This window comes from Microtus oregoni, unplaced genomic scaffold, assembly GCF_018167655.1.
Source record: "Microtus oregoni isolate MIOR12 unplaced genomic scaffold, Mior012 000057F_ref0000458, whole genome shotgun sequence".
NCBI classification, from domain to species: domain Eukaryota; kingdom Metazoa; phylum Chordata; class Mammalia; order Rodentia; family Cricetidae; genus Microtus; species Microtus oregoni.
Window position 1 is genome coordinate 144,485 of NW_024543833.1, and position 27,961 is coordinate 172,445.

The 27,961-nt window shown below is 40.3% G+C and overlaps 1 protein-coding gene across 9 annotated transcripts in view; it reads right to left on the reverse strand.

Moving 5' to 3' along the window:
- Window positions 1-27,218, reverse strand: part of Pias2 (protein inhibitor of activated STAT 2) — an 81,452-nt gene extending 54,234 nt beyond the window's left edge. For 5 of the 9 annotated variants that reach the window (XM_041639168.1, XM_041639164.1, XM_041639162.1 and 2 more), the window contains exon 1: window positions 27,031-27,217. In XM_041639168.1, coding sequence (XP_041495102.1) covers window positions 27,031-27,054 — 24 coding nt within the window. In that variant the 5' untranslated portion in view covers window positions 27,055-27,217. Of the gene's footprint in view, window positions 1-11,568; window positions 11,610-11,711; window positions 11,818-26,573; window positions 26,860-27,030 lie in introns of those variants that run through there. The other 4 variants (XM_041639166.1, XM_041639167.1, XM_041639170.1 and 1 more) reach the window with 4 other exon arrangements.
- Between the last annotated feature and the right edge of the window lie 743 nt (window positions 27,219-27,961).

The window sequence follows — 27,961 nt, forward strand, 5'->3', positions numbered from 1 at the left end:
GCAGAGCACTGCATACATAATAAATAAATTTTCAAAAATAAGGAAATTAACATAGTATTGCATTTTAACAGCTAAAAAGAAAAGTCATGTGAACACAATCAACACAGAGAATTATTAACAAATTCATGATTTTATAAAGGAGGAGTGTTCTCAAATGGGTGTGTGGTGCATGACTGTAATCACGGTGATGGAGGCTGAAGCTGAGTCAGCAAGACTGTTACAAGTTCAAAACCAACCTAAAATACATAGTCTGTATCCAGCCAAGGACATACAGCAAAACTTCGTCTTAAAAATAAGAATAGAAGGAAGGTACTCATTTGAAAAATAGTACTTTATACAAATAGAGGGTGTAATGGTCTGTCCTGTCCCCTTAAGAGATAAGACCCACCCACTCCCTTCTTTTTCCACTGATGCAGCAGATCTTCCTTCTGCTTCCAACCTAAGTTCCTTCCTTTCTGTCTCTCCAGAAGAGCTTCTGCCTCTTCTTTCTCCCCTTCCCCTTTCTCTCTCTCTCTCTCCCCCCCCTTCTCCCTTCTCTCCTTCCCCCCTTTCCCTTTCCCCTCCATAACCCACTAAATAAATGCCCACTTTCTCTGCATGGTGTGCCTAATAGGTCTCTGTCTCTCACCCACTGCATGGCTCCCAGCCTGGGACCAGCTGCCTTTGTGGCCCGCTGTGGTCTCGTGCCTGCTGCCCACTGCTGTCACTCGGGGACATGTGCCATTTTATTCTTACAGTAACAGTGGGGAACTCAGACTTTACTAATTGGTAAAGTGAACATTTTCCCCAAATATTAGAAATGAGGCAAGGGTAGTTAGAATGATAACCCCTGGAGGTTTAAACCTTTGAATGTTTAGTTGAACTGTCTGGAAGGATTAGGAGGTATGCTGTTGGAAGTGTATCGTGGTGGTGGACCTTGAAGTTCCAAAAGCCCAGGCCAGGCCTTCAGTCTCTCTCTGCCTGCTTCCTGTGGATCAAGATACAAAGCTTTCGGCTACTTCTCTAGAACCATGCCTGCTTTCCGCCATAATAATGGACCCCACCTACGTTGTAACCAAAACCATGTCTTGGTCATGGTGTCTCTCACAGCAAGGAAAGAGTAAATAAGAAAACAAAAAAACTGGAAGAGCTACCCTAAATGGTTTTTTATTTTTAAAAAACAGAGGGCTAGGGATGTAGCTCAGAGGTAGAGTAGTTTACCAGTACATACAAGACATTCAATAAATCCTCAGCACCAAACCACAAACAAATGGCGAGGAAATCAATCTATTCCAGTTTACAACATAGTTTCAGTAATCAAGTGTAGGCGTAAGTCGCAAACAATGCCACACCAGTTTGGAATTATGATTAATATGGTGATATTTTTTTAAAGGGGAAAAAGCTTACAGATCACCGTCCCAGACAACAGCCCTCTGTGCAACCAGGAATTGAAGAGAGCGAGGAGAGGGAAGTGGCCGCTTTTTTAAAGGAGAGAGACCACGCCCCAATGGGCTGGTATGTCAGCAGCTATAGGCTGGAGGAGCGGAAGGACCTCCCACAACAATCAAGATGCAAGATTGAGTTGTGAAACCCCAAACAGAAAGAAACACAAACAAGCCTAAGTTATTTTTGACAGTAGTGTAAAAACAACTTAATGAATGGCATTAAAGCAACTGGACACCCATAGATAGCTTCAAATAGATCACTTCTGTATTTATTTGCAAGAATAAAACCAAATGACTTGTTCCTTGGGGGGTGGGGAAGGGAGGAATCTTCAGGATCTAAGTCAGTATGACAGTAAAAAGCAAGACACATAAAAAGAAAAGTGACATATATCTTAATTAAGGGATCCAGCTTAGGCTGGGCAAGAGACCTGAACCTAGAGGGGCTCCCAGGTGCCCAGGGGGATGTCCCCAGTTAATGCCTTGGGCAGTGAGGATAAGGAACCTGAAATGGCCCTATCCTATAACCACACTGATGAATATCTTGCATATCACCATAGAACCTTCATCAGGTGATGGATGGAGATAGAGACAGAGACCCATATTGGAGCACCGGAATAAGCTCCCAAGGTCCCAATGAGGAGCAGAAGGAGGGAGAATATGAGCAAGGAAGTCAGGACAGTGAGGGGTGCACCCACCCATGGAGACATGGAGATCTATTAGGAGCTCACCAAGGCCAGCTGGACTGGAACTGAAAAAGCATGGGATAAAACCGGACTCTCTGAACAATGAGGACTGATGAGAAGCCAAAGACAATGGCACTGGGGTTTGATCCTACTTCCTGTTCTGGCTTTGTGGGAGCCTAGCCAGTTTGGATGCTCACCTTCCTAGACCTAAATGGAGAGAGGAGGACCTTGGACTTTCCACCTGACTGCTCTTCGGTCTGGAGAGGGAGGGGGAAAGGAGTGGAGTGGGAGGAAGGGGAGGGAAATGGGAGGATGGGAGGAGGCGGAAATTTTTTTTTCCAAGAAAAAATAAAAAAAAATCAAGATAAAAAAAAAGAAAAAAAAAGAAAAATGACATGCTTGACTTCACCAAAATTAAAACTTATGTTTCTCAAAAGGCCCCTTCATAACAAAGAAAAAGCAGTTATCGGGCATGGATAAAATATATGCAAGCTAAATATCTAATAAGGGACTGGAATCTAGAATATACTTAGAACCATTATCATTCAAAAGGGAAAAAAAGGGAGGAAACAATCCAATTAGAAAAACTTCAAAAGAAATGGAAAGACATTCCAATAATAAGAACATATAGGCAAACAGGCACATAAAAGTTAACATAATTAGCCATCAGGGAAATGCAAATGAAAACCTCACTAGCACATCACTTAGATACCTACCAGAATGGCTAAAATGAAAAAGTATTAACACCAAATGCTGGCAAGAAGGCAGAGAACCTGGACCAGTCCATACATTGTTGGTAGGGATATAAAATGGTACAGCAACTCTAGAAAACAGTTTAGCAAGATCTTTACAAAAAACAAAACCTACACATACTATAGCCATAGACCCATCAATTATAATCTTAGGAAGAAAAGTGAAAATTTATGCAAGTACACAGATGAATTATGATTAAATCTTTATAAAACTTTCATTCATAATAACTATTAACCCAGATGCCCTTTAACAAATGACTAAAACATTGCAAAAAATACATACCCACAACTACTCCTTACTTAAAAATAAAAAAGAACAAATCATTTTTGTATATTATGGACCAAATGACACCCAGAGAATTAATTATGAAAGAGCAGCACTGGGGAGATATGACTCCATGGAAAAGCTGCCACACATGAATGACTCAGAAGGTGGAGGAGACAGACTCCACAGAGCAGGCTGTCTAGCATACTGGCAAAATTTGAGTTTCATTTGAGATCCTGCCTCAATAAGATTGAAAGAATTGAGAATGATTCCTGACACTAGTCTTGGGCTTCCATATACATACAAATGCATGGACACAACACATCTACACAAAGAAAAAAGCTGGGGAAAGGAAGGGCAGAACCCAATAAGCAATTTATGATGCATAATTATATAACATTTTATATTTTTTATGACTGGTGGTGGTAGGCAGAACAACATGGGTACTGGTAACAAAATCCAGGTCCTTGATAAGAGCAACAGTCACCCTTAATCACCTCTACCAGACTGCATGTAATGTTAAAAATAAAATGAACCCAGAAATGAAGAACTGATTGGTAGGTCTCTGAAATTAAGGTTTAGGAGTTAATGAGTAGGAGAGAACTACGTGGTGGTAGGCAGAACAACATGGGTACTGGTAACAAAATCCAGGTCCTTGATAAGAGCAACAGTCACCCTTAATCACCTCTACCAGACTGCATGTAATGTTAAAAATAAAATGAACCCAGAAATGAAGAACTGATTGGTAGGTCTCTGAAATTAAGGTTTAGGAGTTAATGAGTAGGAGAGAACTAAGTGTGGCTATCTATAACATACTAGGTAAGACATCACTGTTTTGGATTTTTTTTTAAATGTTTTAGGTTTTTTGTTTTGTTTTGTAAGATAGGGTTTCTCTGTACAACAGCTATGACTGTCCTGGAACTCACTTTTTAGACCAGGCTAGACTTGAACTCACATAGATCCACCTGACTCTGCCTCCTGAGTGCTGGGATTAAAGGTGTGCACCAGTCTGTGAGGTATTTTTGTAATGACTAAAAGAACACCTCACCCTAATAACAACTGGTTTATAAGTCGTGCCTATGCCAACTGTAATGCAAGCTGTTACCAATGAGTATATTGCATGAAGATTACATGGTGCTGGGAATACAGCTCAGTAGGTAGAGTCACAGCAGGTTTGAAGCCAGCCTAGGATTCATTAGACCCTGTCTCCAAGAAAATACATAAATTAGGCAGTGGTATCAAAGAACTTTAATCCCAACACTCAGGAGGCAGAGGTGGCCTTGTCAAAAAAAAAAAAATCTGAGGGTAGGGCAATAGAGACCGACTGTCTATTTTAATTTCTGTATTCCTGTGGAAGAAGAGAACAGAGTACATACACCAAAAACACTGCAGTATATACACACACTCATAAAGTTTTTGTAAAATGTAGTGGCACTATTAGAAGGTACAAGTCAGCCACTGGGGTGGGAGTCTTTGAGAGTTCTTATGCTCAGGATACTGCCCAGTGAGTCAGTAGACTTACTGATGCCTACAAGATGTAGGACTCTGAGCTACTTCTCCAGCACCATATCTACCTAAAGCTGCCATGCTTCCACTATGAAGATAATAGACTGAACCTCTCAAAATGCAAGTAAGCTACCTCAATTAAATATTTTCCTTAGCAACAACAAAAAAGCTACTCAGAACAGTTACTGTGGTCAGAGTGTCTCTTCATAGTAATAAAAACCCTAAGACAGAAGTTAGTACCAGGAGCGGGGTATTGCATTGATAGGCCTGACCATGTGTGTGTTTGAAGGAATTTGACTTTGGTACTTTGGGATTGAAAGTAGTAGAAGGCTTTATGCCATCATAGTAGAAGTATGGAAGACAGTGAGTGGTGTTAGTGGTGTTAGAAGTTATTTGAACTGTCAGGAGTTCATTCAAGAGATTTCAGAGAAGAATTTTAGTATGCTGTCTAGAGATCATTCTTGTGATATTTTGGTGAGGTACATGGCTGCCTTTAGACCTTGTCAGAAAAGTCAGTCTGAGGCTAAAGTGAAGAATTTTGAATTCCCTTGGCAGAAGAAATCTCAAGACAGCCTAATATAGACTCTATCGTGTGGATATTAGTGGTAAATCTAATGAAGTTTTGTAATGAAAAAAGCAAGCTGTGCAGGATAAATTACAAAAGCAAAATTTTGAGGACAAAAGGAGCATGAAGAGTGGAATGGAACTAAGTCCAGTGTTCAGGGAGATAAACAGATTAAGAAATGAAATGAAGGGAGTGGAGACCTCAAGGCAAGATTCCACCCAGCTAAATTTCCAATCTATGAAAAGAAAAGGAAAGTTTAGAGTTGGTGGTGCACACCTTTAATCCCAGCACTGAGAAGGCAGAGGCTAGTGGATGAGTTTGAGGCCAGCCTGGTCCAAGTTCAAAAACAGTCAAGCTAAGGCAGTGAAAGCTGGTGAAGATGTAGTTTAACAAGAGGCCCATATTCCAACCAAAGTAAGGTAGAAAAGTTGGCAGCTTTGACCCCTTGGTCATGACTTTAGAGTTAAGAATGAAAGAAACAGGTTATGGAATTTAAAAGAACAAGCTATAGAATTGAAAAGAAACAGGTTATGGAATTTGCTTCCATTCCTAAAGAAAGCCGCTGAGGCCAGGCATGTGTTTGGGGTGTTCCTGAATGGAGGGAGGAACACCTAGTAGAGAAGGCATTGTGTGAAGTTATGAAGTTGCAGCCTTGGAGAACCCAATATGTCAGAGATGCCAGTCATGAGATACCAGCCCAAGAGAAAGAAGTGTATTGCAGTCAACAAAGCAAATTGATGTTAGATATTTGAAGACCATTTCAACATCAGACATGCAGATATAGTTTGGAGCTTGTCCAGCTGGTTTTTGGTCTTGCTTTTGTCCAGTATTTCCTTGCTGTGCTACCTATTATGTTTTGAAATGGTAATAAATATCCTATGTCATTATATGTTGGTGATCTGCTTTTGCTTTTACTTTTTACAGGGGATTACAGTTAAGAGACTGTCTTGCATCTCAGAAGAAACTTTGGACTTTGAAACAAGTTTGAGCCTGTTGTAGACTGTGGGGACTTCTGAAGTTGGTCTGAATGCATTTTTTTGGTTGTTTTGTTGTTGGTGGTTTTGTTTTTGTATTGATATGGCTATAAGCCTTTAGGGGCCAGGGAGTGGGATGTAGTGGTTTGAAAGAAAATGGCCCACAAAGGGAATGGCACTATAAAGAAGTGTGGCCTTGTTGAAGGAAGCCTGTCACTGTGGAGGTGGGCTTTGAGGTCTCTTTTGCTCAAGTTTCCCTCAATGTGATTTACAGTTGGCTTCTGTTGCATGCAAAATGTAGGACCCTCACTATTTCTGCAGCACCACATCTGCTTGCATGCCTCCATGCTCCCCACTATGGTGATAATGGACTGAACCTCTTAAATTATAAGGAAGCCACCCCAATTAAATGTTTTCATTGTAAGAGTTGCTGATGTCATGGTGTCTCTTCAAAGCAATAAAAACCCTAAGGCACCGGGCGGTGGTGGCGCACGCCTTTAATCCCAGCACTCGGGAGGCAGAGGCAGGCGGATCTCTGTGAGTTCGAGACTAGCCTGGTCTACAAGAGCTAGTGCCAGGACAGGCTCCAAAACCACAGAGAAACCCTGTCTCGAAAAAACCAAAAAAAAAAAACAAAAAAAACCCTAAGGCACTGACCTAAAGAAAAACACCAAGCAGAATAGATTCAAGCTCTAATGTGATCAGGTGGTGGTGGCACAAACCTTTAATACCAGCACTCAGGAGACAAGAGGATGTCTGAGTTCAAGGCCAGCCTGGTCCTCAGAGCTGTCCTAGCTGCAGCTATTACAGAGAAACACTGCCTCCAAAAGAAAAGAGAAAAGAAACAAAACCGAGGGCTGAAAACAAAAAATAGAAACAAAGAGAATATAAAGAATCAATGAAGCAAAGTGTTGGTTCTTTGAGAAAATTAACAAGATAGACAACCCTTACCCAAACTAACTCAAAAGAGGGAGAGAGAGTATCAAAATTAACAAAATCAGAAATAAAATGGAGGATATAACAAGAGACACTGAGGAAATCTAAAAAACCATTCTTCAAAAACCTATACTCCAACAGACAGTGGTGACCCATGCCTTTAATACCAGCACTCAGGAGGCAGAGACAGGAAGAACTCTGAGTTCAAGGCCAGTTTGTCCAAGTTCCAGGACAGCCAGGGCTACACAGAGAAACCCTGTCTTGAAAAACAGACCAAAAAAAAAAGCCTGTACTCTACAAAACTGGGAAATCTCAAAGAAATGGATGGATAACTTTCTTGATAAACCACTTACCAAAGTTAAATCAAGATCAGATAAAAATTCAAACAGACCTATAACCCATGAAGAAATGGAAAAATTAAAGGACTTCAAAGCAAAAAAAAAAAAAATGCCCAGGGCCAAACAGTTTTAGCACAGAACTCTTATCAGACTTTCAAAGAAGAGAGAGCTAATACCTGTTGTGCCTATACCACGAGAACCCCAAACAAGAATACCAAACACTTGGTCCACTATCCAACAATCCAGCACAATGGGTGGAAGAGAGCAGCCCTGAGCATTTATAGATTAGGGTTAATATAGGGAAAATCACAAGTGGGTCACAGCCTTCCTTGTCAGAGGGTCTTGGGGTAGCTGACATTTAACCTGACCAGTTACAGTGAGGGGAAGTACAGAACTAAAGAGTAGTTAAAAATACATCAGGCATTGTTGAGCTGTCATTAGCCGTGTGATTAGTGGTCATCAATCATACCCTCATCTGTCATACCCAGGTGGTTCGACTTGTTTTAAGAACTTGGGTGAACTTGGTATCTTGGAGAATGTATAGGAGGGGTGGTCTTCGTTTAGTTCAAATTTGGCCCTCCCATACCAATACTCCTCAAATTATTCCACACAACAGAAACAGAAGGAACATTGCCAGATTCACTTTATGAGACCACAGTAATCCTGATACCTAAACCACATAAAGATTCAACAAAAAGGATCATAGAGCAGTTTCCCTCATGAACACTGATGCAAAATAATAAAATACAGGCAAAGTGAATCCAACAACACATCAAAGAATTCATCCACCATGATCAAGTGGGCTTCATCCTGAAGATGTAGGGATAGTTCAACACAGGAAAATCTGTCAATATAATCCACCATATAATCATACTTAGATGACAAAAAAGCCTTTGACAAAACTAAACACCCCTTCATGATGTAAGTCTTGGAAAGAGTAAAGAACATACCTCAACATAATAAAAGCAACTTTCAACAAGCCTATAGCCAACATCAAATTAAATGGAGAGAAAATCAAATCAACCCACTAAAAGCAGAAACAAGACAAGGCTGTCCACTCTCTCCATATCTATTCAGTACTTAAAGTTCTAGTGAGAGCAATGAGAGAACTAAAGATCATGGGGATACAAAACAGAAAGAAGTCAAAATATTGTTATCTGCAAATGATATGATAGTATACATAAGCAACCCCAAAAATTCTATGAGGTAACTCCAATAGCTGATAAAAAAAACTTTCAGCAGGGCTGGAGAGATGGCTCAGCGGTTAAGAGCATTGCCTGCTCTTCCAAAGGTCCTGAGTTCAAGTCCCAGCAATCACATGGTGGCTTACAACCATCTGAAATGAGGTCTGGTGCCCTCTTCTGGCCTTCAGGCATACACGCAGAAAGAATATTTTATGCATAATAAATAAATAAATAAATTATAAAAAAAACTTTCAGCAAACTGCTGGATACAAGATTAACTCAAAAAACAAGATATCAGGGGCTGGAGAGATGGCTCAGAGGTTAAGAGCATTGCCTGCTCTTCCAAAGGTCCTGAGTTCAATTCCCAGCAACCACATGGTGGCTCACAACCATCTGTAATGGGGTCTGGTGCCCTCTTCTGGCCATCAGGCATACACACAGACAGAATATTGTATACATGATAAATAAATAAATAAATAAATATTTAAAAAAAAACAAGATATCAGTAGCCCTTCTATATACAAATGACAAATGAACTAAGAAAGAAATTAGGGAAACAACCTTCACAATAGCCACAAACAATATAAAATATCTTGGGTTAACTCTAAACCAAGCAAGTGAAAGATTTGTAAGATTAAAAGCTTCAAGTCTCTGAAGAAAGTAATCAAAGACATCAGTAGACAGAAAGATTTTCCATGCTCACGAATGGGTAGGATCAACATAGTAAAAATGGCCATCCTACCAAAAGCAATCTATAGACTCCACTTAATCCCCAGTAAAATTCCAACACAATTCTCTTTTTAGAAATTTATTTAACTTTATGTCATGTACACTGGTATTAAGGTGTTAGATCTCATGCAACTGGAGTTACAAACAGTTGTGAGCTGCCATGTGGGTGCTGGGAATCGAACTCGAGTCTTCTGGAAGTGAAAGCAGCTAGTGCTTTTAACAGCTGAGCCATCTCTCCAGCGCCCCACCCCTCAACACAATTCTTTATAGACCTGGAAAGGATAATACTTACTTAACTTCATATGGAAAACAAGAAACCCAGGATAGCTAAAACAATCATGAATAATAAAAAGAACTTCTGGAGGTATCACTATCCCTGAATTCAAGCTGCACTACGAAGCTATAGTAATAAAAACTGCATGGTATTGGAATAAAAACAGGCAGTGGAATCAAATCAAAAACCCAAACATAAATTCATAGATCAATGGACACCTAATTTTAGATAAAGGAGCCAGAAAGACACTATGGAGGGGAAAAAAGCAACTTCAATAAATGGTGCTGGTCAAACTGGTTATCTGCATATAAAAGAGTGAAAATAGATCCATATCTATCGCCCTGGATAAAACCCAAGTCTAAGTAAATCAAAGACCTCAACATAAAACCAGATACACAGAACCTTAGAGAAGAGAAAGGGGGAAATATCCTTGAAAGCATTGGCACAGGAGGCAATTTCCTGAACAGAACACTGATAGCACAGGCACTAAGATCAACAACCAGTAAGTGGGACATCATGACACTGAAACCCTCTGGAAAGCAAAGGATGCCATCAAGAGGACCAAACAGCAACCTACAGAATGGAAAAAGATTTTCACCAACTCCACATCAGATAGAGGGTTAATATCCAAAATATATATAAAGAAACTAGATTATCAAGAAAACAAATAATCCAATTTTTAAAATGGGTACTGGGGCTGTAGCGATGCGGCAACAGTTAGGAGCACTGGCTGCTCTCTTCCAGAGGACCCCAGTTCAATTCCCAGCACCCATATGGCAGCTCACAACCATCTAAAACTTCAGTCTTGGGGATCCAGCATCTTTACATAGACATATAAGCAGGCAAAACACCAACAAACATAAAATAAAAATAATTTTTAAATGGGATACAAATCTAAACAGAATTCTCAATAAAGGAAACCAAAATGTCTAAGAAACAAAGAAATGTTTGACATCCTTAGCCATCAGGGAAATGCAAATCAAAACTGCTTTAGAGATTCCATATTACACTTGTCAAAATGGCTAAGATCAATAACACAAGTGACAGCTCATGCTGGCAAGAATGTGGAGCAAGGGTGAACACTCATTCATTCCTGGTATGAGTGCAAATTCATATAACTACTATGGAAATCAATATGGCATTTTCTCAGAAAACTGGAAATCAATCTTCCTCAAGACCAAGTTATACCACTCTTGGACATATGCCCAAAGGATGATACATCCTACCACAAAGACATGTGCTCAAATATGTTCATAGCAGCTTTATTCATAAGAGCCAGAAAATGGAAACAACATGGATATCTCTCAACCGAAAAATGAACAAAGAAAATGTGGTACATTTATACAATGGAGTATCATTCAGCTATTTAAAAACAAACATGGCATCATGAAATTTGCAGGCAGGCAAATGGAATTAGAAAAAACATCCTGACTGGGAAACCCAGACCCAAAAAGACAAACATGGAATGTACACACTTATAAGTAAACAGTAGTCAATTATAATCATGCTACAATCCACAGACCCAGAAATGTTGAGTAACAAGGAGGGTTCTAAGAGGACATATGAAACTCCCTGGGAAGGGGAAACAATAGATTTTGCAGGTGAACTGAAAACAGGAGAGATCAGGCAGAGGAGGGGAGGGAGTACAGGGTTGAGGTGGAAACCTAGACCAATAGAAACTCTCACTATTCTTTAAAGGTGACCCCAGCGAGCGCTCCTAGTAATGGAGGAGTCAGAGCCAAAATCGGAAATTCTCTATAACCAGGCAAGGCTCCCAGAGGTGGAAATGGGACACCAGGCCAGCCACAAAACCTTCAGCATATAATCTATCCCACCTACAAGATGTACTGGGAAAATAGACACACAGAACATTGGGGAATGGTCAGCCAATAACTGCTCTAACTGCCCACACAAGAGAAAGCCCATGCCCAACACTACCTGGAAGACCAGAAATGGGAGGCTGGATATAGCCCAGAGACCTATGATGGAGAAAGAAAAAAAAAATCAATAGAATGATTCCTAACAATATCCTTATATACTCATAGATCAGTGCCTAGCCCAATCGACATTAAAGAGACTACCTCTGGCAGCTGATGGAAGCAGATGCAGAGACCCACAGCCAAATTAGGAGAGAGAGCCCAAACTGAAGATCTCCATCAGGTCCTTCCCCTTGGTGCTTGGGGAATCCTGTGGAAGAGGGAGAGGAAGAAATGTAGGAGCCAGAGGGGTCAAGGATAACAGGAGAACATGGCCCACAGACTTCAACTAAGTATGGCTCGTAGGGGCCCACAGGTCAGTGCTAAATACTCTGCATATATGATATGGTTGTTAGCTTGATATTTTATGAGGCCCCTGAAGGTAGAAGTAGAGAATGTCTCTGATTCTTTTGTCTGCTCTTGAGACCTTTTTGTTCCTATTGGATTTAATGCCTGTAATTAAAAATCATACTGCTCTGTATGAAAGAACAGCTTCAATAGATTAAAAACTTTCAAGAGAGATCATAAAACAAATATTTTGATAAACTTCCATAAATGATCAAAGACCAAAGCTAACAATACAAATAAATGGCATTGAAATTGAGGGTTTGGTAGACTGAAGAGTAAAAACAACAATCATTTAAACAAAATTTTAGCATTCAGTTTAGCCTCTTCAGAAGGTAAATGTTCAGCTTCCAGGAATTGGAACTTTATCTCAGGTAAAACAAAATGCAAGATGGGTTGAGTGTACAGGGCCAGAAGGACAAATAGGAAAATTAAAACCATATGTTGCTAACATCGCAATGGATTGTGGGGGAGAAGGACATGATTTTTACAGCAATGGAAAACACAGATAAACATTCCTCCAATCTCAGAAACAAACCATAAACTAACATGTGCTTCTGATAAAAAATATTAAAAGGGATTATCAAGGATGTACATGAGCAGGGCATAACAGCTACTGGTGTTTCAAATGGTTAACTGAAAAACCTGTGTAGGAAGAACAATGGCCTTTGACCTCAAGGAAATTACAAGCATTAGAACAGCTCATACAGGAGCAGTTAAATGCTCAACATATTAAAGAATCAACCAGTCTTTGGATTTCTCCTATATTTGTTACTAAAAATAAATCTGGAAAATGAAGAATGTTAACAAATTTAAGAGCCATAAATAAGGTGATTGAGCCAATGTGCTCTCTACAGCCTGGAATTCCCTTGCCTTCTTTATTACCTAAGGGATGAACTAAAACAGTGATTGATTTTAAAGACTGTTTTATTACTATACCTTCACAAGAACAGGATAGAAAAGTTTGCCTTTCATAGTGTCTACTTATAATGGTTTCCAGCCTGTTAAAAGGTACCACTCGAAGATTCTTCCACAAGGAATGTTAAACACTCCCAATTTATTTCAATATTTTATACAATAGCTGTTAGAACTAATTTGTGAACAGTTTATTAAATCTACACTGTATGGATGCTATCTTATTGGCTGATTCAGAAACAGGTAATTTTAGAAACAATTTCTGAATAAGTGAAGAGAATTTTACCTTGTTGGGGATTATAAATTGCTCCTGAAAAAAACACAAGAGATCCTATTATTTAAGGTATAAGGTAGATTTACATAAAATTCAACCACGGAAAGTACAAATCAGAAGAAATCAATTACGAACTCAATAATTTTCAAAAATTGCTGAAAGAGGGGGCTGGAGAGATGGCTCAGAGGTTAAGAGCATTACCTGCTCTTCCAAAGGTCCTGAGTTCAATTCCCAGCAACCACATGGTGGCTCACAACCATCTGTAATGGGGTCTGGTGCCCTCTTCTGGCCTGCAGGCATACACACAGACAGAATATTGTATACATAATATATATATATATATATATATATATATATATATATATATATATATAAATTGCTTAAAGATATTAACTGGCTATGGCCCACAACTGGATTTATAACTCAAGAACTAAGTCATTTACTTCAAACTTTACATGGTGATAAGGACAGTCCAAGAAAACTACCAACTGAAACTCAGAGAATTGGCTCTGGTAGAAAAAAACAAAGGCTGTGCATGCAGATCACCTAGATCCAGAGCTTGTCTGCATTGATTACTTTACCCTCTACTCATTCTACTGTAGCAATTCCTATGTAGAGAAAAGATGATATCTTAGAATGGATATTTATCACATAGAGTAAAAACTTAAAAATCTGTTTTTTAAAAAAAATGGTTTCTATTCTGAAAAGAAAATTGAGACTTTAACAAAGAGCAGAAATAGGCCCAGCAGAAATTGTAGTACCTTTAATCAATGCTGAAATTGCCTCATTATGGGCAAAAAAATGAATATTGGCAAAGAGCTTGCAGTCATTTCTAGGGAGAAATTAGCAACAAACATCTCAAAAGCAAGAAACTTCAGTTTATAAAAAGAACCAATTGGATTCTCCCTCATATTGTAAAGGTAACATCAATTTATGGAGCCCCTACACTCTATACTGATGCAAATAAAACAGGAAAGGCAGGTTATGAGTCAGGAAAATTAAGAAAAGTGGCTCAAAACCCTTGATTCGGTTAAGAAATCAGAATTATATGCTGTTCTCATGGTGTTATTAAACTTTCCAGAACCTTTTAATACAGTTATTGACTTTCAATATACAGAATTGTTTTACATATTGAAGCTGCTGAACTTATTCCAGATGATCCAGAATTAACTTTGTTCTTCCTCAACTTGTGGCCCTTGCTGAGGCCCATGGCCATGGGTAGCGCAGGGCCATGGCTGCTGCTCTCCAATGGCAGCTACAACAGGAAGCAGAAGACTTTTACAATCTGTATGCTTCAGTGATTGACCATACTGTTTCAAGATCAATCCTCCCCTCCAGAGAGACAAATGAATGAATATATTTTCACACATCTGTTTGAATGCATAAAATACCTACCACAAAGGCAGCAAGGCCAGAGACCAAAATTCTAAAACAAAGGAGTCTACAACGTTGAATCTTTGGACTTTTCCCCAGAGAATGGGGAATAGAGAGGTTGAGAAGTCAAGAAGGTCACATATGGTGGCACACACCTTTCTTTAATTTCAACACTGAAGAGGCAGGAGGATCTGTAAGTTTGAGGTCATCTTGGTCTACACAGCAAGACCTTTTCTCAGAAAGAGCTCTAGAGACAGACAGACAGACAGACACAGAGAAAGAGATATACCAAGCGAGCATTGAGATGAAGCTTCTAGACATTTGCTCAATTATGAATGAGAACAGTAAGGACTGAGTTGCTAAGCTATGATACTCAGTAAGTTAGGTTTATTAAATGCATTTACTTGATTATAGAACATACAGAAAGCATAAAGGTAGTATAGATTTTTAATTCTTTAATAAAGACTTTCAAATATTTTTAATTGTGTTTGTCTGAGGGGGATATATGAATATGAGTGCAGGTGCGCATAAAGACCAGAGGTTTCAGATCCCCTGGAGCTGAACTTACAAGTGGTTGTGATCTGCCTCACATTAGTGTTAAGAACCAACTTGGGTCACCTGGAGGAGAACAGTGCACACTTTTAAATAATGAGTCGTCCAACAAAAATTTTAATTTTTTTTTTCAAGACAGGGGTTCTCTGTAGCTTTGGATTCTGTCCTAGAACACACTCAGTAAACAAGACTGGCCTTGAATTCACACAAATCCACAGGCCTCTGCCTTCTGAGTGCTGGATTAAAGGCATGCACCACTCCCGGCCAGAGAAATTTTTTATTTTATATATATTATGATCAAATTCTTTCCCTTCTCATAAATCCTCCCAAATCCCTCTCCAACTCCCTACCAACCCAATTTATGTGCTTTTCAGTTAAATTTTTTAAAAAACCCATTTTGCATTGGTCAACTACTTCTGAATATGAGATCTAATGTGGGTGGTAGACCCAGTGACACTCCACTGGAGAAAATTGATTTTCTTTCTTTAATTGATATTTATTGAGCTCTACATTTTTCTCTGCTCCCCTCCCTGCCTCTCTCCTCCCCCTTCAATCCTCCCCCAAGGTCCCCATGTTCCCAATTTACTCAGGAGATCCTGTCTTTTTCTACTTTCTACTTTCCATGTAGATTAGATCTCTCTTAGTGCCCGCGTTGTTGTCTAAATTCTCTGGGATTGTGGTTTGTAGGCTGGCTTTCTTTGCTTTATGTTTAAAAAATACCTATGAGGGCTGGAGAGATGGCTCAGAGGTTTAGAGCATTGCCTGCTCTTCCAAAGGTCCTGAGTTCAATTCCCAGCAACCACATGGTGGCTCACAACCATCTGTAATGGGGTCTGGTGCCCTCTTCTGGCATGCAGGCATACACACAGACAGAATATTGTATACATAATAAATAAATAAATAAATAAATATTACAAAAAAATACCTATGAATGAGTACATGTGATAATTCTTTTTCTGTGTCTGGGTTACCTCACTCAAAATAATGTTTTCTAGCTCCATCCATTTTCCTGCAAAATTCAAGCTGTTGTTATTTTTTTCTGCTGTGTAAATGTACCACATTTTCCTTATTCTTCAATCGAGGAGCATTTAGGTTGTTTCCAGGTTCTGGCTATGACAAACAAAGCTGCTATGAACATAGTTGAGCACATGTCCTTGTGGCACGATTGAGCATCCTTTGGATATATACCCAAAAGTGGTATTGCTGGGTCTTGAGGAAGGTTGTTTCCTAATTTTCTAAGAAATTACCACACTGATATCCAAAGGGGCTGTACCAGCTTGCACTCACACCAGCAATGCCCACAGTCTCTCCAGCATAAGTTGTCATCAGTGTTTTTGATCTTGGCCATTATTACAGGTGTAAAATGTAATCTCAGAGTTGTTTTGATTTGCATTTCTCTGATGACTAGGATGTTGAACATTTCCTTAAGTGTCTTTCAGCCATTTTAGATTCCTCTGTTGGGAGTTTTCTATTTAGGTCTGTACTCCATATTTTTTTATTGGATTATGCGATATTTTGGTGTCCAATTTTTGAGTTCTTTTTTTATTTTGGCGATCAGCCTTCTGTCTGATGTGGGGCTAGTGAAGATCTTTTCCCATTCTGTAGGCTGTCGTTTTGTCTTGCTGACCGTGTCCTTTGCTTTACAGAAGCTTTTCAGTTTCAGGAGGTCCCATTTATTAATTGTTTCTCTCAGTGTGTGTGCTGCTGGGGTTGTATTTAGGAAGGGGTCTCCTAGGGGCTGGAGAGATGGCTTAGAGGTTAAGAGCATTGCCTGCTCTTCCAAAGGTCCTGAGTTCAATTCCCAGCAACCACATGGTGGTTCAAAACCATCTGTAATGGGGTCTGGTGCCCTCTTCTGGCCTGCAGGCATACACACAAACAGAATATTGTATACATAATAAATAAATAAATAATAATAAAAAAGGAGTGGTCTCCTGTGCCAATGCATTCAAGTGTATTTCCTACTTTCTCTTCTACAAGATTCAGTGTGGTTGGCTTTATATTGAGGTCTTTGATCCACTTGAACTTGATTTTTGTGCATGGTGGTAGATATAGGTCTATTTTCATTCTTCTACATGTTGAAATCCAGTTATGCTAGCACTACTTGTTAAATATGCTTTCTTTTTTCCATTTGATATTTTTTGCTTCTTTATCAAAGATCAGGTGTTCGGAGACATGTGGATTAATAGCCAGGTCTTCTATTCAGTTCCATTGGTCCTCCTGTCTGTTCTTATGCCAATACCAGGCTGTTTTCAGTACTGTAGCTCTGTAGAAGAGTTTGAAGTCAGGGATTGTGACGCCTTCAGAAGTTCTTTAGTTGTACAGGATTGTTTTGGCTATCCTTGGTGTTTTGCTTTTCCATATGAAGTTGAGTACTGTTCTTTCGAGGTCTTTGAAGAATTATGCCAGGATTTTGATGGCATTGCATTAAATCTGTATCTCTACAATTCTTAAATATATGTTTTAAATACTATATATCTATTAACAGGGTGGCTTAACCTTTATAATTTACTCTATTAAAATAATGGAGGGTTTATTGAAGCCACACAGAATCAGTAAGTCTCTATACATAAAGAATATGTATGAGTACTGTAAACAAAACTTTCATGTCACCAAAACTCCTCCTGAATACTTTAGATTACTTACAATGCGTAAAACAATGTAAGTGCTATGCAAAGAGTTGTCGTACTGCACTGTTCAAGGGAAAAAAAAGAAAAAGAAGACAAAAGAGAATTGGAAAGGAAAGGAAAGGAAAGGAAAAGAAAGGAAAAAGGAGAGAGAGGAGAGAAGAGGACTAAAGAGATGACTCAGCAGCTGAGAACACTAGTTACTCTTCTAGGGACCTCAGTTTGATTCCTAGCACCCACATAGTGGCTCACAACCATCTTTAACTCCAGTCCTAGGGGATTCAACTTTTCTGACTTCTTTAGGCACCAGAGGCACAACTGGTGCCTTCTCAACTAAAACACCCATACACATACTTTAAAATAAATAAATAAATAAATAATAAAAGTTTACTGCAAACATATCCTATTATCCCTGCAACAGCCTCATAAACCACTTGCTTTGCCACAGATTTTCATTGCTTTATTTTCACTTATGCTTAATTTAATCGAATGGTTAGTTTAAAATTGGAACAATTAAGTGAAGGGATAATCAATTTAACAGATAATGACATAATGTTAATTATCATTTTGATAATCTTTATACTTGGTTTAATAATTCTTGGTTTATCTCTAAAAAAGGTGGTTGATATGATGGACCAGATACAGGCCTTAGAAAAACCTATTAGAACACATATTAGAGATATTCAACAGGAGAATCTAATGGAAAACAAATCTCAGTGTTGCATTTTAAGGTTAGAGAGGACAGCCTAAGGTTTTCAAACAACCAACTTTAATTTATCCAGTCACCTTACTGGAACAACTGTCAAAAGATTATTATCCCCAGGCTGTGCAAGTGTTAAATGGAATCCTATGGAAATGTTAGATTTAAGGAGATTCAAGGAAGCGACTGTCTCATATGGTATGCATTCACCTTTTGTGAAGCATGTGTTAAACTCATGGTCAGCTTGTAATAGAATTATCCCTCAAGACTGGACTTGGTTACAACAGTTATGGAACATGGTCCTCAGTTACAATGGAGGACCTGGTGGGAAGATGGGAGTAAGATCATTGAACAATACAGTAGACCTTCAGGTATAGAAATCTCCCAAGACCAACTTCTTGGAGAGGGAGATTATGCTGATGTACAAAGGCAATCTGTATATGATGACCACTGCCTGACTTTTGCCTTACAGGAGCTTTGAAAGCTTGGGACAGAATTGAAGAAGTAGGAAAGAAAACTGAGTCATTTACTAAAGTTATACAAAGCCCAAAGGAAATTTTCACAGATTTCTTATGAAGATTGACTTCAGCCGTAAATAGAATGATACCAAATTCAGAAGCTAGACAAATAATAATCGAATCTCTGGCTTTTGAGAATACTAATGCACAATACAAAGGGGGAAAAAGGCTGTTAAAGGCAACATCAGTACCCTTGGAGGAATAGATGTGAGATACCATCAATACTGAATCTCATGACCATGATAATACTTAAAAAAGAGATCTTATTTCATTCCCAGAGGTTTGAAGAAAAATCGAAATGTCAAGTGTTTAAATTGTGGTACACACAGTCACCTAAAAAGGGACTGTAAACAGGGCAGGGTATTCATAGAAACAATGATTTTTCTAAGCATAATTCAAACAAAATACCCCTTCTTTCTAGATTATGCAGAATTTGTGGCAAAGACAGGAACTGGCTAATGAATATAGATCAACAAATGCCATTAGGAAACAACTTGAGGGTACTTTTGCAGGTCACATGCCAAATACAGTTCAGTATTTACTTTATCATTGAGGTAACTCCTTCCCAGAGCAATTTACAAAAAAAGATTAGATTCAGAGTTCTTGTTTTAAAAAGAAAAAAAGAGGAGTATATAGACTTAAAGGTAGATATATTGAGTCTACTCTGAAAAGAAAAAGGAAGAATATAGAAATAGGATAAAAGCGTAAATTATTGAATCTGCTTTTTAAAAAAGGACCAACACTTGTTTTAAATATCTTACATGGGTATGGGTCTTTGCATATTGATACAAATTTGAGATTAATTTTATTAGAACACACAGTACATAAATTTCTAATTGTATTCACAGTATTGTACCTATCTGCTCACTTAACAATTCGATGAAAATTGCTAGTCCTTGAAAGTTACTAATTAGAATACAAACAAATTCAAGTTAGTAGTTAGTCAATACAATCAAACTTGTAGTCTTATTGGGTATGTTTTCAAGGGCAAAGAGATATATTTTAGATATAGGTTGTCTTCAAACACTTCAGATATCTACAGAAGATGGCATTCAAAATGTTTCAATAACATTCTTTTCTTTTTTATGACAATAAGACATGTCTGCTCCTAGCAGCATCAATCTACTTCAGAGAAGATGACAGAAATAAAAAGATACTCCATAAGGAATTTACTTTCTTTGTGATAAGTCACTGGGTAAGAAAATGCCCTTTCCTCGACTGCTGATAGTATGCTGTCTAAATTGGACAAACAGGACACAAAGGAAAAGACTGTGAAACTTTGCCAAGACAAGGAAGGACAGCCCTTCAGAATGTCCTGCTTCACAGACATGTCTGTCAAAGATTTTAGGCCTCTAAGCCGAAGACAGAAGACAGGTGCTCCAGCATTAAAGAGAAAAATTCAGTTCAGTCAGCCAGCTATTTCTGTTATATCTCACATTTTTTGGAAGTTGCTTACACTTCTTGCTCATACTTTTTGCTCACTCAGGTAATATTATCTTTTCTTGGGTCTCTTATGGACTTGAAGATTTTATAGTTATAGTTTTCTTTGTTATCAGATTCAGAAAAGAAATTCATTAAAGAGGTATAAAGTGTATAATATTGAGAAACACTAAAAGATAAGTTTTGGTAATACAAGTTAGAACAGAAACTGAATGAGGTACAACCTTTTGAACTTATCAAGATAGGATAGATAAGGAGTCTTTTCTCTGAATTTGTCAACTGCTAACAGACTAAACATTGTTGATGTATTTATTGTCCATATGTAGTTATTGTACTTACTGAATATAGTTTTCCTTATAACCTTTTATTTTAGAGAAAAAAAGGGGGAAAGTGGTGATACTTTGGTGATAGTTTGTACTCTAATAAAGCTTGCCTGATGATCAGAGGGCAGAGCTAGCCACTAGTTAACCACAGAGGTCTAAAGGGCTGTACAAACAGGAAATGTTATGACTGGGTAGAGAAAGGAATATAAAGCGGAAGGAGACAGCAGTTCAGTCCTTTTCGGCTGAGGAGTTAGAATGTAAGAGTTGGAAGGAATATAAAGCAGAAGGAGACAGCAGTTCAGTCCTTTTCGGCCGAGGAGTTAGAATGTAAGAGTTGGATGTGACTTGTTCCTTTCTCTCTCTGATCTTTCAGCATTTGCCGATATCCGGCTCTGGGTTTTTACTATTGAACCAATTAGAATTGTGGGCAACAGAAGTGTGTGGCTGGGAGTGGGCTTTGAGATTTCAAAAGCCTAGGCCAGGGCCACGTGTCTCTCTCACTTCCTACTGTGTATCAGCATATAAAGTTCTTAGCTCAGCAGTTCTCAACCTGGGGTTCAAACTATCCTTTCACAGGGGTCATTAAGATTATTGAAAAACATAAGATGTTTATTATCTGTAATAGTAGCAAAATTAGTTATGAAGCAGCAACAAAAATAATTTTATGATTAGAGGTCACCACAATATGAGGACTGTATTAAAGGGTCACAGAATTAGGAAGGTTGAAAACCACTATTTTAGCTACTGCTCTAGCCTATGACTGTCTGCTTCCCACAATAATAATGGACTACCCTCACGAACTGTAAGCAAGCCCTAATTAAATGTTTTGTAAGAGCTGCTTTGGTCATGGTGGCTCGTCACAGGAATAGAAGAGTAACTAAAACAATCTTGTAACAAGTTAATTCACAAACCAGTTGGTCATCCCTTCAATTATAACAAAGATGCTTTAAGTAAGCATCTAGGGAGCCAAATAATTTCCCCACCACATGAAAGCTTCTTAAGTCACACTATCATAATCACCTTTGACTACACAAGCCACCTCTTCTTCTCAAAGAACTTCTTTCCTTTCTCCAACCCTTCGAATGGTTTCCTATATCAAGTCTGTACCATGATTCCAAAGCCCTGGCTCTAGTTCAGAGGACTCTAGTCAAAGCTCTAGATTCACTAAATTCTCTCAGAAGAACAGAAGAAAACTATACTGATAACCTCCTAGTCACTTTGGACTGAAAGGCAAAACACAGAGCTGCCATATTCTGTGGCACACATATGTCACTAGGTCTATCACTGTCTTGTCTGCAGCTACCTTATCAAATGATACCTCTCATCCCCAACCCTTTACCAAGACTAAAAAGTGGTAATGACAGGTATAACTAAACCACACCAGGGAAGAAGATCTTTGTTTCCAGTATAGGCACAGAATCAGTCCTACGCAACAACTAATCCTACACTGATCCTCAGCAGCTAAACTGCAGTATCCAAATCAGTCTAACATATCTCCCACTGCCAAGAAGAAAACCAAAAAGTTAACGTCCATAATTTTGCATGGTCCTATAATTTGTCATTTTGATGAACAGAATATAAACTGGACCAGAAACTATCATCTGAGAGTCATCCATATTTCTTCCCGTTCTTTTTTTTTCATGTTTCTCTTGTTTTTTAGCCTGCTCTCCAGTTTTCCTTCCACTTTTATGTTACAAAATGGTGGCGTTTATCATTTAATTTATTCTATGACTTTCAGTGATTAGGAGTTCCACTTAGACCCAAAGTCACCGGGACAATAAAATCTAACAGAACTCTGAAGTCAAATAACTGCTGTTTCAAATTTGATTATTTCTACCTTCAAACTGGGAGCTAGGTCAAAACTTAATCTATGTTTTACTTTCTTCACAGAATTATGAGAATAACAATGTATATATGAAGTATCTGAACCAGAGTTCAGCACATACAGGAACATACTAAAATGGATATGTGCCATCATCATCATCATCACTTTTTGCACTAAGAAGTAGGATAACGTGTCCACCCTAAGCAGCTAAGGCAAAACATAGCAGATAATCTTCTAGCATCTACTCAGCCTGCAACCTTCCTTCCTTTCCTCTGAAAACCCTCAGAGGCCAAATCTCTGGTGGTCATCTGCTGTGGAACTAAACAGCTGAGGGACCAGGTGGGACAGAAATTTCTGTCAACAAATGGCGCCAACATGGATAACTGCATCCACATAAAACCTGAGAGTTTGGGAAGTAATTCTAACACAAAAGGACAGTTAAGCACAGCTTCTTCGTAGCAGCATATTATCATTTTCTTGCCACTTGCAGAGGCAAGTGGGTCTCATTGAAGAGAGGCTTCTTGACTCAGCTTTAGCTGCAAAAACCTTGCAGCTCTTTAAGAGGCTCTGCCACAAAGTACTTAAATGGTGTTTATAAATAGCTGACAGCACATTTCTTGTTGGTGGCAGGGACCTTGAATCTCCAAAGAGCTGTGGCTCCAGCCAGTAGCTCCACAACGCTAGACTCTCAGAAAGATAAGGAATGGGTGGGATCCAGTCGTCAAAGTCACGGCTTTAATCCTAGCCACATCTCTTAGCAAATTAAAGACTCAAGTGGTCAGAAAAAGAGAGCTATATCGTAAAGATAGATTCAGACTAAAAAAAAAAAAAAAAAAAAAACCTCTAAACAGTTTGGAGTGTGTTTAAAAATATATGTAGGCTTGGGAGAGAAAAAAAGGATGAAGTCTTAGAAAAGAAAGAAGGAAGGAAGCAAACAAAGAAAGAGAGTAGTTCGGTGTGGTGGCACACACCTCTAATTCCAGCACTTGGGAGGTAGAGGCAGGCAGATCAGTGTGAGTTCAAGGACAGCCTGGTCTATAGAGAGTTCCAGGACTTCCAAAGATGCAGAGAAACCCTGTCTCAAAAAGCCAAAATGTAAAATTAAAAAAAAAAATTGAGTTTAAAATAAAGCCACATAAGGATGGATAATACACAGAGTCTGGATACTGTATGTTATTGTGTTGTCTTTGAATTGTTTGAATGTTGAGGGAGGAGCAACACCTGCTAAAAGACATTTGATTATAAATGCTGCCTGATTAATCTAACATATATATTTTGAAAGTGCCTTGACTTCAAAATTTAAGTCAAAAGATATGTTACTTTGGAAAAGAGGTTTTGCCACACAAAATGAGAGGCTGTAGTTCCTTCTGGGTTAAGAAAAATCAGATTTGATCAAGGAAGACCCCCCTGAGAAATCTCCGACAGGAACAGATGGCCCAGATGTCTAAGTTCTACATCCAGAACACTTTCAAGACTGCTGGCTGAGATGACCAAGTCTCACAGAATATTCCAGTCAGGACTTGATCATAATTATAAATTTTCGCCAGGCGGTGGTGGCGCACGCCTTTAATCCCAGCACTCGGGAGGCAGAGGCAGGCGGATCTCTGTGAGTTCAAGGCCAAACTGGTCTACAAGAGCTAGTTCCAGGACAGGCACCAAAAAGCTACGGAGAAATCCTGTCTCGAAAACTCAAAAAAATAAAATAAAATAATTCTAAATTTTCTTTAGGTTCCCATATGATTATCAGCACCCCTGATCAGCAGGAAGTAGCCTGGAAAACTCCACCCACGTTCCCAAAAAAATATCTTTTGGATATTTATCTTTGTTTAGAGTGTTGGCTACAAGTTATTATGGATAACAGTCTGGGGGGAAAAAACTAAACAAGGAAGATTAAATTCAGAGTTCTTGTTTTAGAAAAAAGGGGGGAATGCTGTGGGACAATGATCATGTACCCCATCGCTTATATTGTATTGTTTTAATAAAATGCTAATTGGCCAGTAGCCAGGAAGGAAGTATAGGCAGGCAGACCAGGAAGGAAATAGAGGTAGGGAGACAAGAACAGGAGAATTCTGGGAAGAAGAAAGACTCGGTTTGCAGTTGACAAAGAGGAAGCAAGATGAGAATGCCTCGCTGATAAAAGGTACCACGCCATGTGGCTAACATGGACAAAAATGATGTAAGAATTAGTTAATAAGAAGCCTGAGCGAATAGGCCAACCAGTTTACAATTAATGTAGACGTCTGTGTGTTTCTTTGGGACTGAACAGCTGCAGACCAGGTGGGACAGAAACCTCTGGCAAGTCATTCTACTAAAGTGGAGGGAGCCAAGAACATTACCTTTGACCAAGCACAAGGAGATACAAACACCAGGTGATTCCAGTGATGGGAAAGTGAAGCATATCCACAAAACAAAATGGAGAAGAGAGAAAAGGGGGCTGGGCTGTGGTGGCACACGCCTTTAATCCCAGGCAGAGGCAGGTGGATCTCTGTGAGTTCAAGGACAGCCTGGTCTACAGAGTGAGTTCCAGGACAGCCAGAGTTGTTACACAGAGAAACCCTGTCTCGAAATACAAAAGAAATAAAAGAAGAAGAAGAAGAAAGAGAGAGAGAAAAGGGATGCTTTGGTTTGCACTACTTTCAAGGTCCTGGTTCCACTTTGATCTGAATTCTGATGCCCTTTCCACCCTATATGATTAAAGTTAGTTTCTCACTTTAACCAGTGACATTTCTTTCTTTCTTTTTTTTTTTTTTGGTTTTTCGAGACAGGGTTTCTCTGTGGTTTTGGAGCCTGTCCTGGAACTAGCTCTTGTAGACCAGGCTGGTCTCGAACTCACAGAGATCCGCCTGCCTCTGCCTCCCAAGTGCTGGGATTAAAGGCGTGCGCCACCACCGCCCAGCTTTTTTTTTGTTTTTGTTTTTTGTTTTTCGAGACAGGGTTTCTCTGTGGTTTTGGAGCCTGTCCTGGAACTAGCTCTTGTAGACCAGGCTGGTCTCGAACTCACAGAGATCCGCCTGCCTCTGCCTCCCAAGTGCTAGAATTAAAGGCGTGCGCCACCACCGCCTGGCAACCAGTGACATTTCTAACAGCTTCCCACAAACCAAAATTAAAAACAAACAAAAAGAAAAACCTCCCATCCCTGGAAGAGAAAATAAACATGTTATTAAGAGATGGCTCAGAGGTTAAGAGCACTGACTGCTGTTCCAGAGGTCCTGAGTTCAATTCCAAAAACCACATGGTGGCTCACAGTCATCTATGATGAGATCTGGTGCCCTCCTCTGGCATGCAAGCATACATGGAAGGAATGTTGTATTCCTTTTTTTAATATTTATTTATAAATAAATAAATCTTTAAAAAAAATAAGATAAAAGTTAAGGCAATATTGCGGGGCAAAATGAATCCAGTGTTGGGTTTACTGTAGTGAGGCACGCTGTTTCAGGAGCATCACTAAACACAGGAGTGGTACAGTTCAATTATCCTTCACAATCACGGTTTTCTGTATAAACTGATAGGGGCTACAACATGGATCGCTAACTTTTTATTGGAAAAGTCGTTCATTTCTGAAACAGAAGGAAAATGGCAGGTGCTGTGCAGTCCCTCACATTCTTTCTTTTGTTGGTGTCCAACCAGACTGCATCCTTTCCCCAAAAATAACAGTCTTACAAAGCAGAACAGTTTACCAGTGAAGTAAAGTAATCCAAACATCACCCATGGCTAATTTACCCCAACTGGCTGCAGATTTAACTTCAAATCCAGACTTACATGTCTCCACTTTAAAACACAATTAAAAAACAAACAAACAAAACAATCAGGGTTTCTATCTGTAAACATCCCACATATGTCGTAATTCAGGGTTCAATCCTGGTTTGGCTACGAATAAGATTTCTCTGAAGATCAGTCTGTTGGAGGAAAAAAAATCTTTTTTCTGTGTAACCTCCAGCCTCTGTTTTAGACCCCGACTATAAAGGTATCAACAATAAAGTTATGACCTTGTTCGGAGGCTAAGAAACAGTTTTTCCTCAAGAGCAAAAGGAGCGCACGAACTATATGACAACACGGACCCTGAAGATACCTTACCATGGTTACAAACCAAGTGACCGGTCTAAGGCCAACTACGGAAGGCGGTGTTCCCAAAAGAGCGCGCTTCTCCCCAAGCCGAGGAAGCGCCGGTGGGAGGAAGGGGCCTTAGCTCGTGACAGACCTGCCTCGACCACGGCGGGGCGCGGAAAATTCCTAAAGGCGACCGCACGTTTCCGCAGGCGATCTTCACCGGTGAACGGCGGCCACGCAGCCCCGGCGATCGCCGCCGCCCGCGCCCCGCCGAGCCAGTCCGCCGGCCCTGGGCCGCCAGGTGCGCGGCAGCCACCCCGGGCCAACCGCCCGCCCTCGCCCGCTCCGTCCCTCCCTGCGCAGCGCCCGAGGATGCGGCTCCGCCAACCGGCCGCAAGCGGCGCCGCAGAGCTGCTGCTCCCGCCTCCCCTCCCCCCCGCCCGCCCTGCGGCCTCCGCTCCCCCCCTCCCGCCGCGACGCTCACCCTCAACTCCTCGAAATCCGCCATTTTATCCCGCCCGCGGGCGCCTCAGCCGTCGCCGCTCCTCCGCCCGCTGCCGCCAAAGACACCGCCGCCGTCTCCTGCAACATCCTGCACTGGGGCGCCGCTCTAGACGCCGCGGCCGTCGCCGCCGCCGCGCCGCCACCACCGCCGGGCCCGTCACGTGACCTGCGCGGGCCCCGCCCCCGGCGCGCGCAGGCCCCGCCCCTCGCGGCGCCCCCAGCCCACTGTGCGCGGTCTTCCGCCCGAGCGCCCCCCACGCGCTTCCGGTGGTGGCCTGTCCCCCGCTGAGCGTCGCTGGCCGCGTTTTCCGCGGCCCCCTCCTCCCCTTTCCTCTACGCAGGGACGCTGGCCGCCACCGAGGCTCGTGGGAGCGGGCGGAACAGCGGCGTTCTTCCCGGACTTGGAGGAAGGCCTTGGCCGAGCCAGTGGCAGGGAGGAAAGAGGTGGCGGGACTCACCGAAACATTCTGGAAGATTCATTCTCACTGTGCTCTTCCCACACGGGAAGCGGCCTCAGTGCCATCCCCACAGTAGCTGGGGTGGGATAATCCAAGTATGGGTGATGGGTAAGCCGTTGTTCTAAGATAATTGTGCTCACTAATAAGAATATTTTTGTGTTTTGTTTTTGTTTTTGTTGTTTGTTTCTAAGACATGCTATCACTGTGTAGCCCTAGCTAGGTTGGAACTCTTGTAAAACATGCTGGTCCCCAACTCAGAGAGATCCACCTGCATAAGACTGAACCTCATTTTGAGTGTGGGTGCCCCCACACCCAGCTGGATAAGACCTTTTCATTTCTGTCCTTCAACTGTTCACCTTGGCTGCTTTTTTATTTTTCCCTACTGACCTTGAAGGGAATGTCAATGGCCAGAACAAACGAGTTGAAAGATTTGGAGGGTGAGGTTAGGAGAAA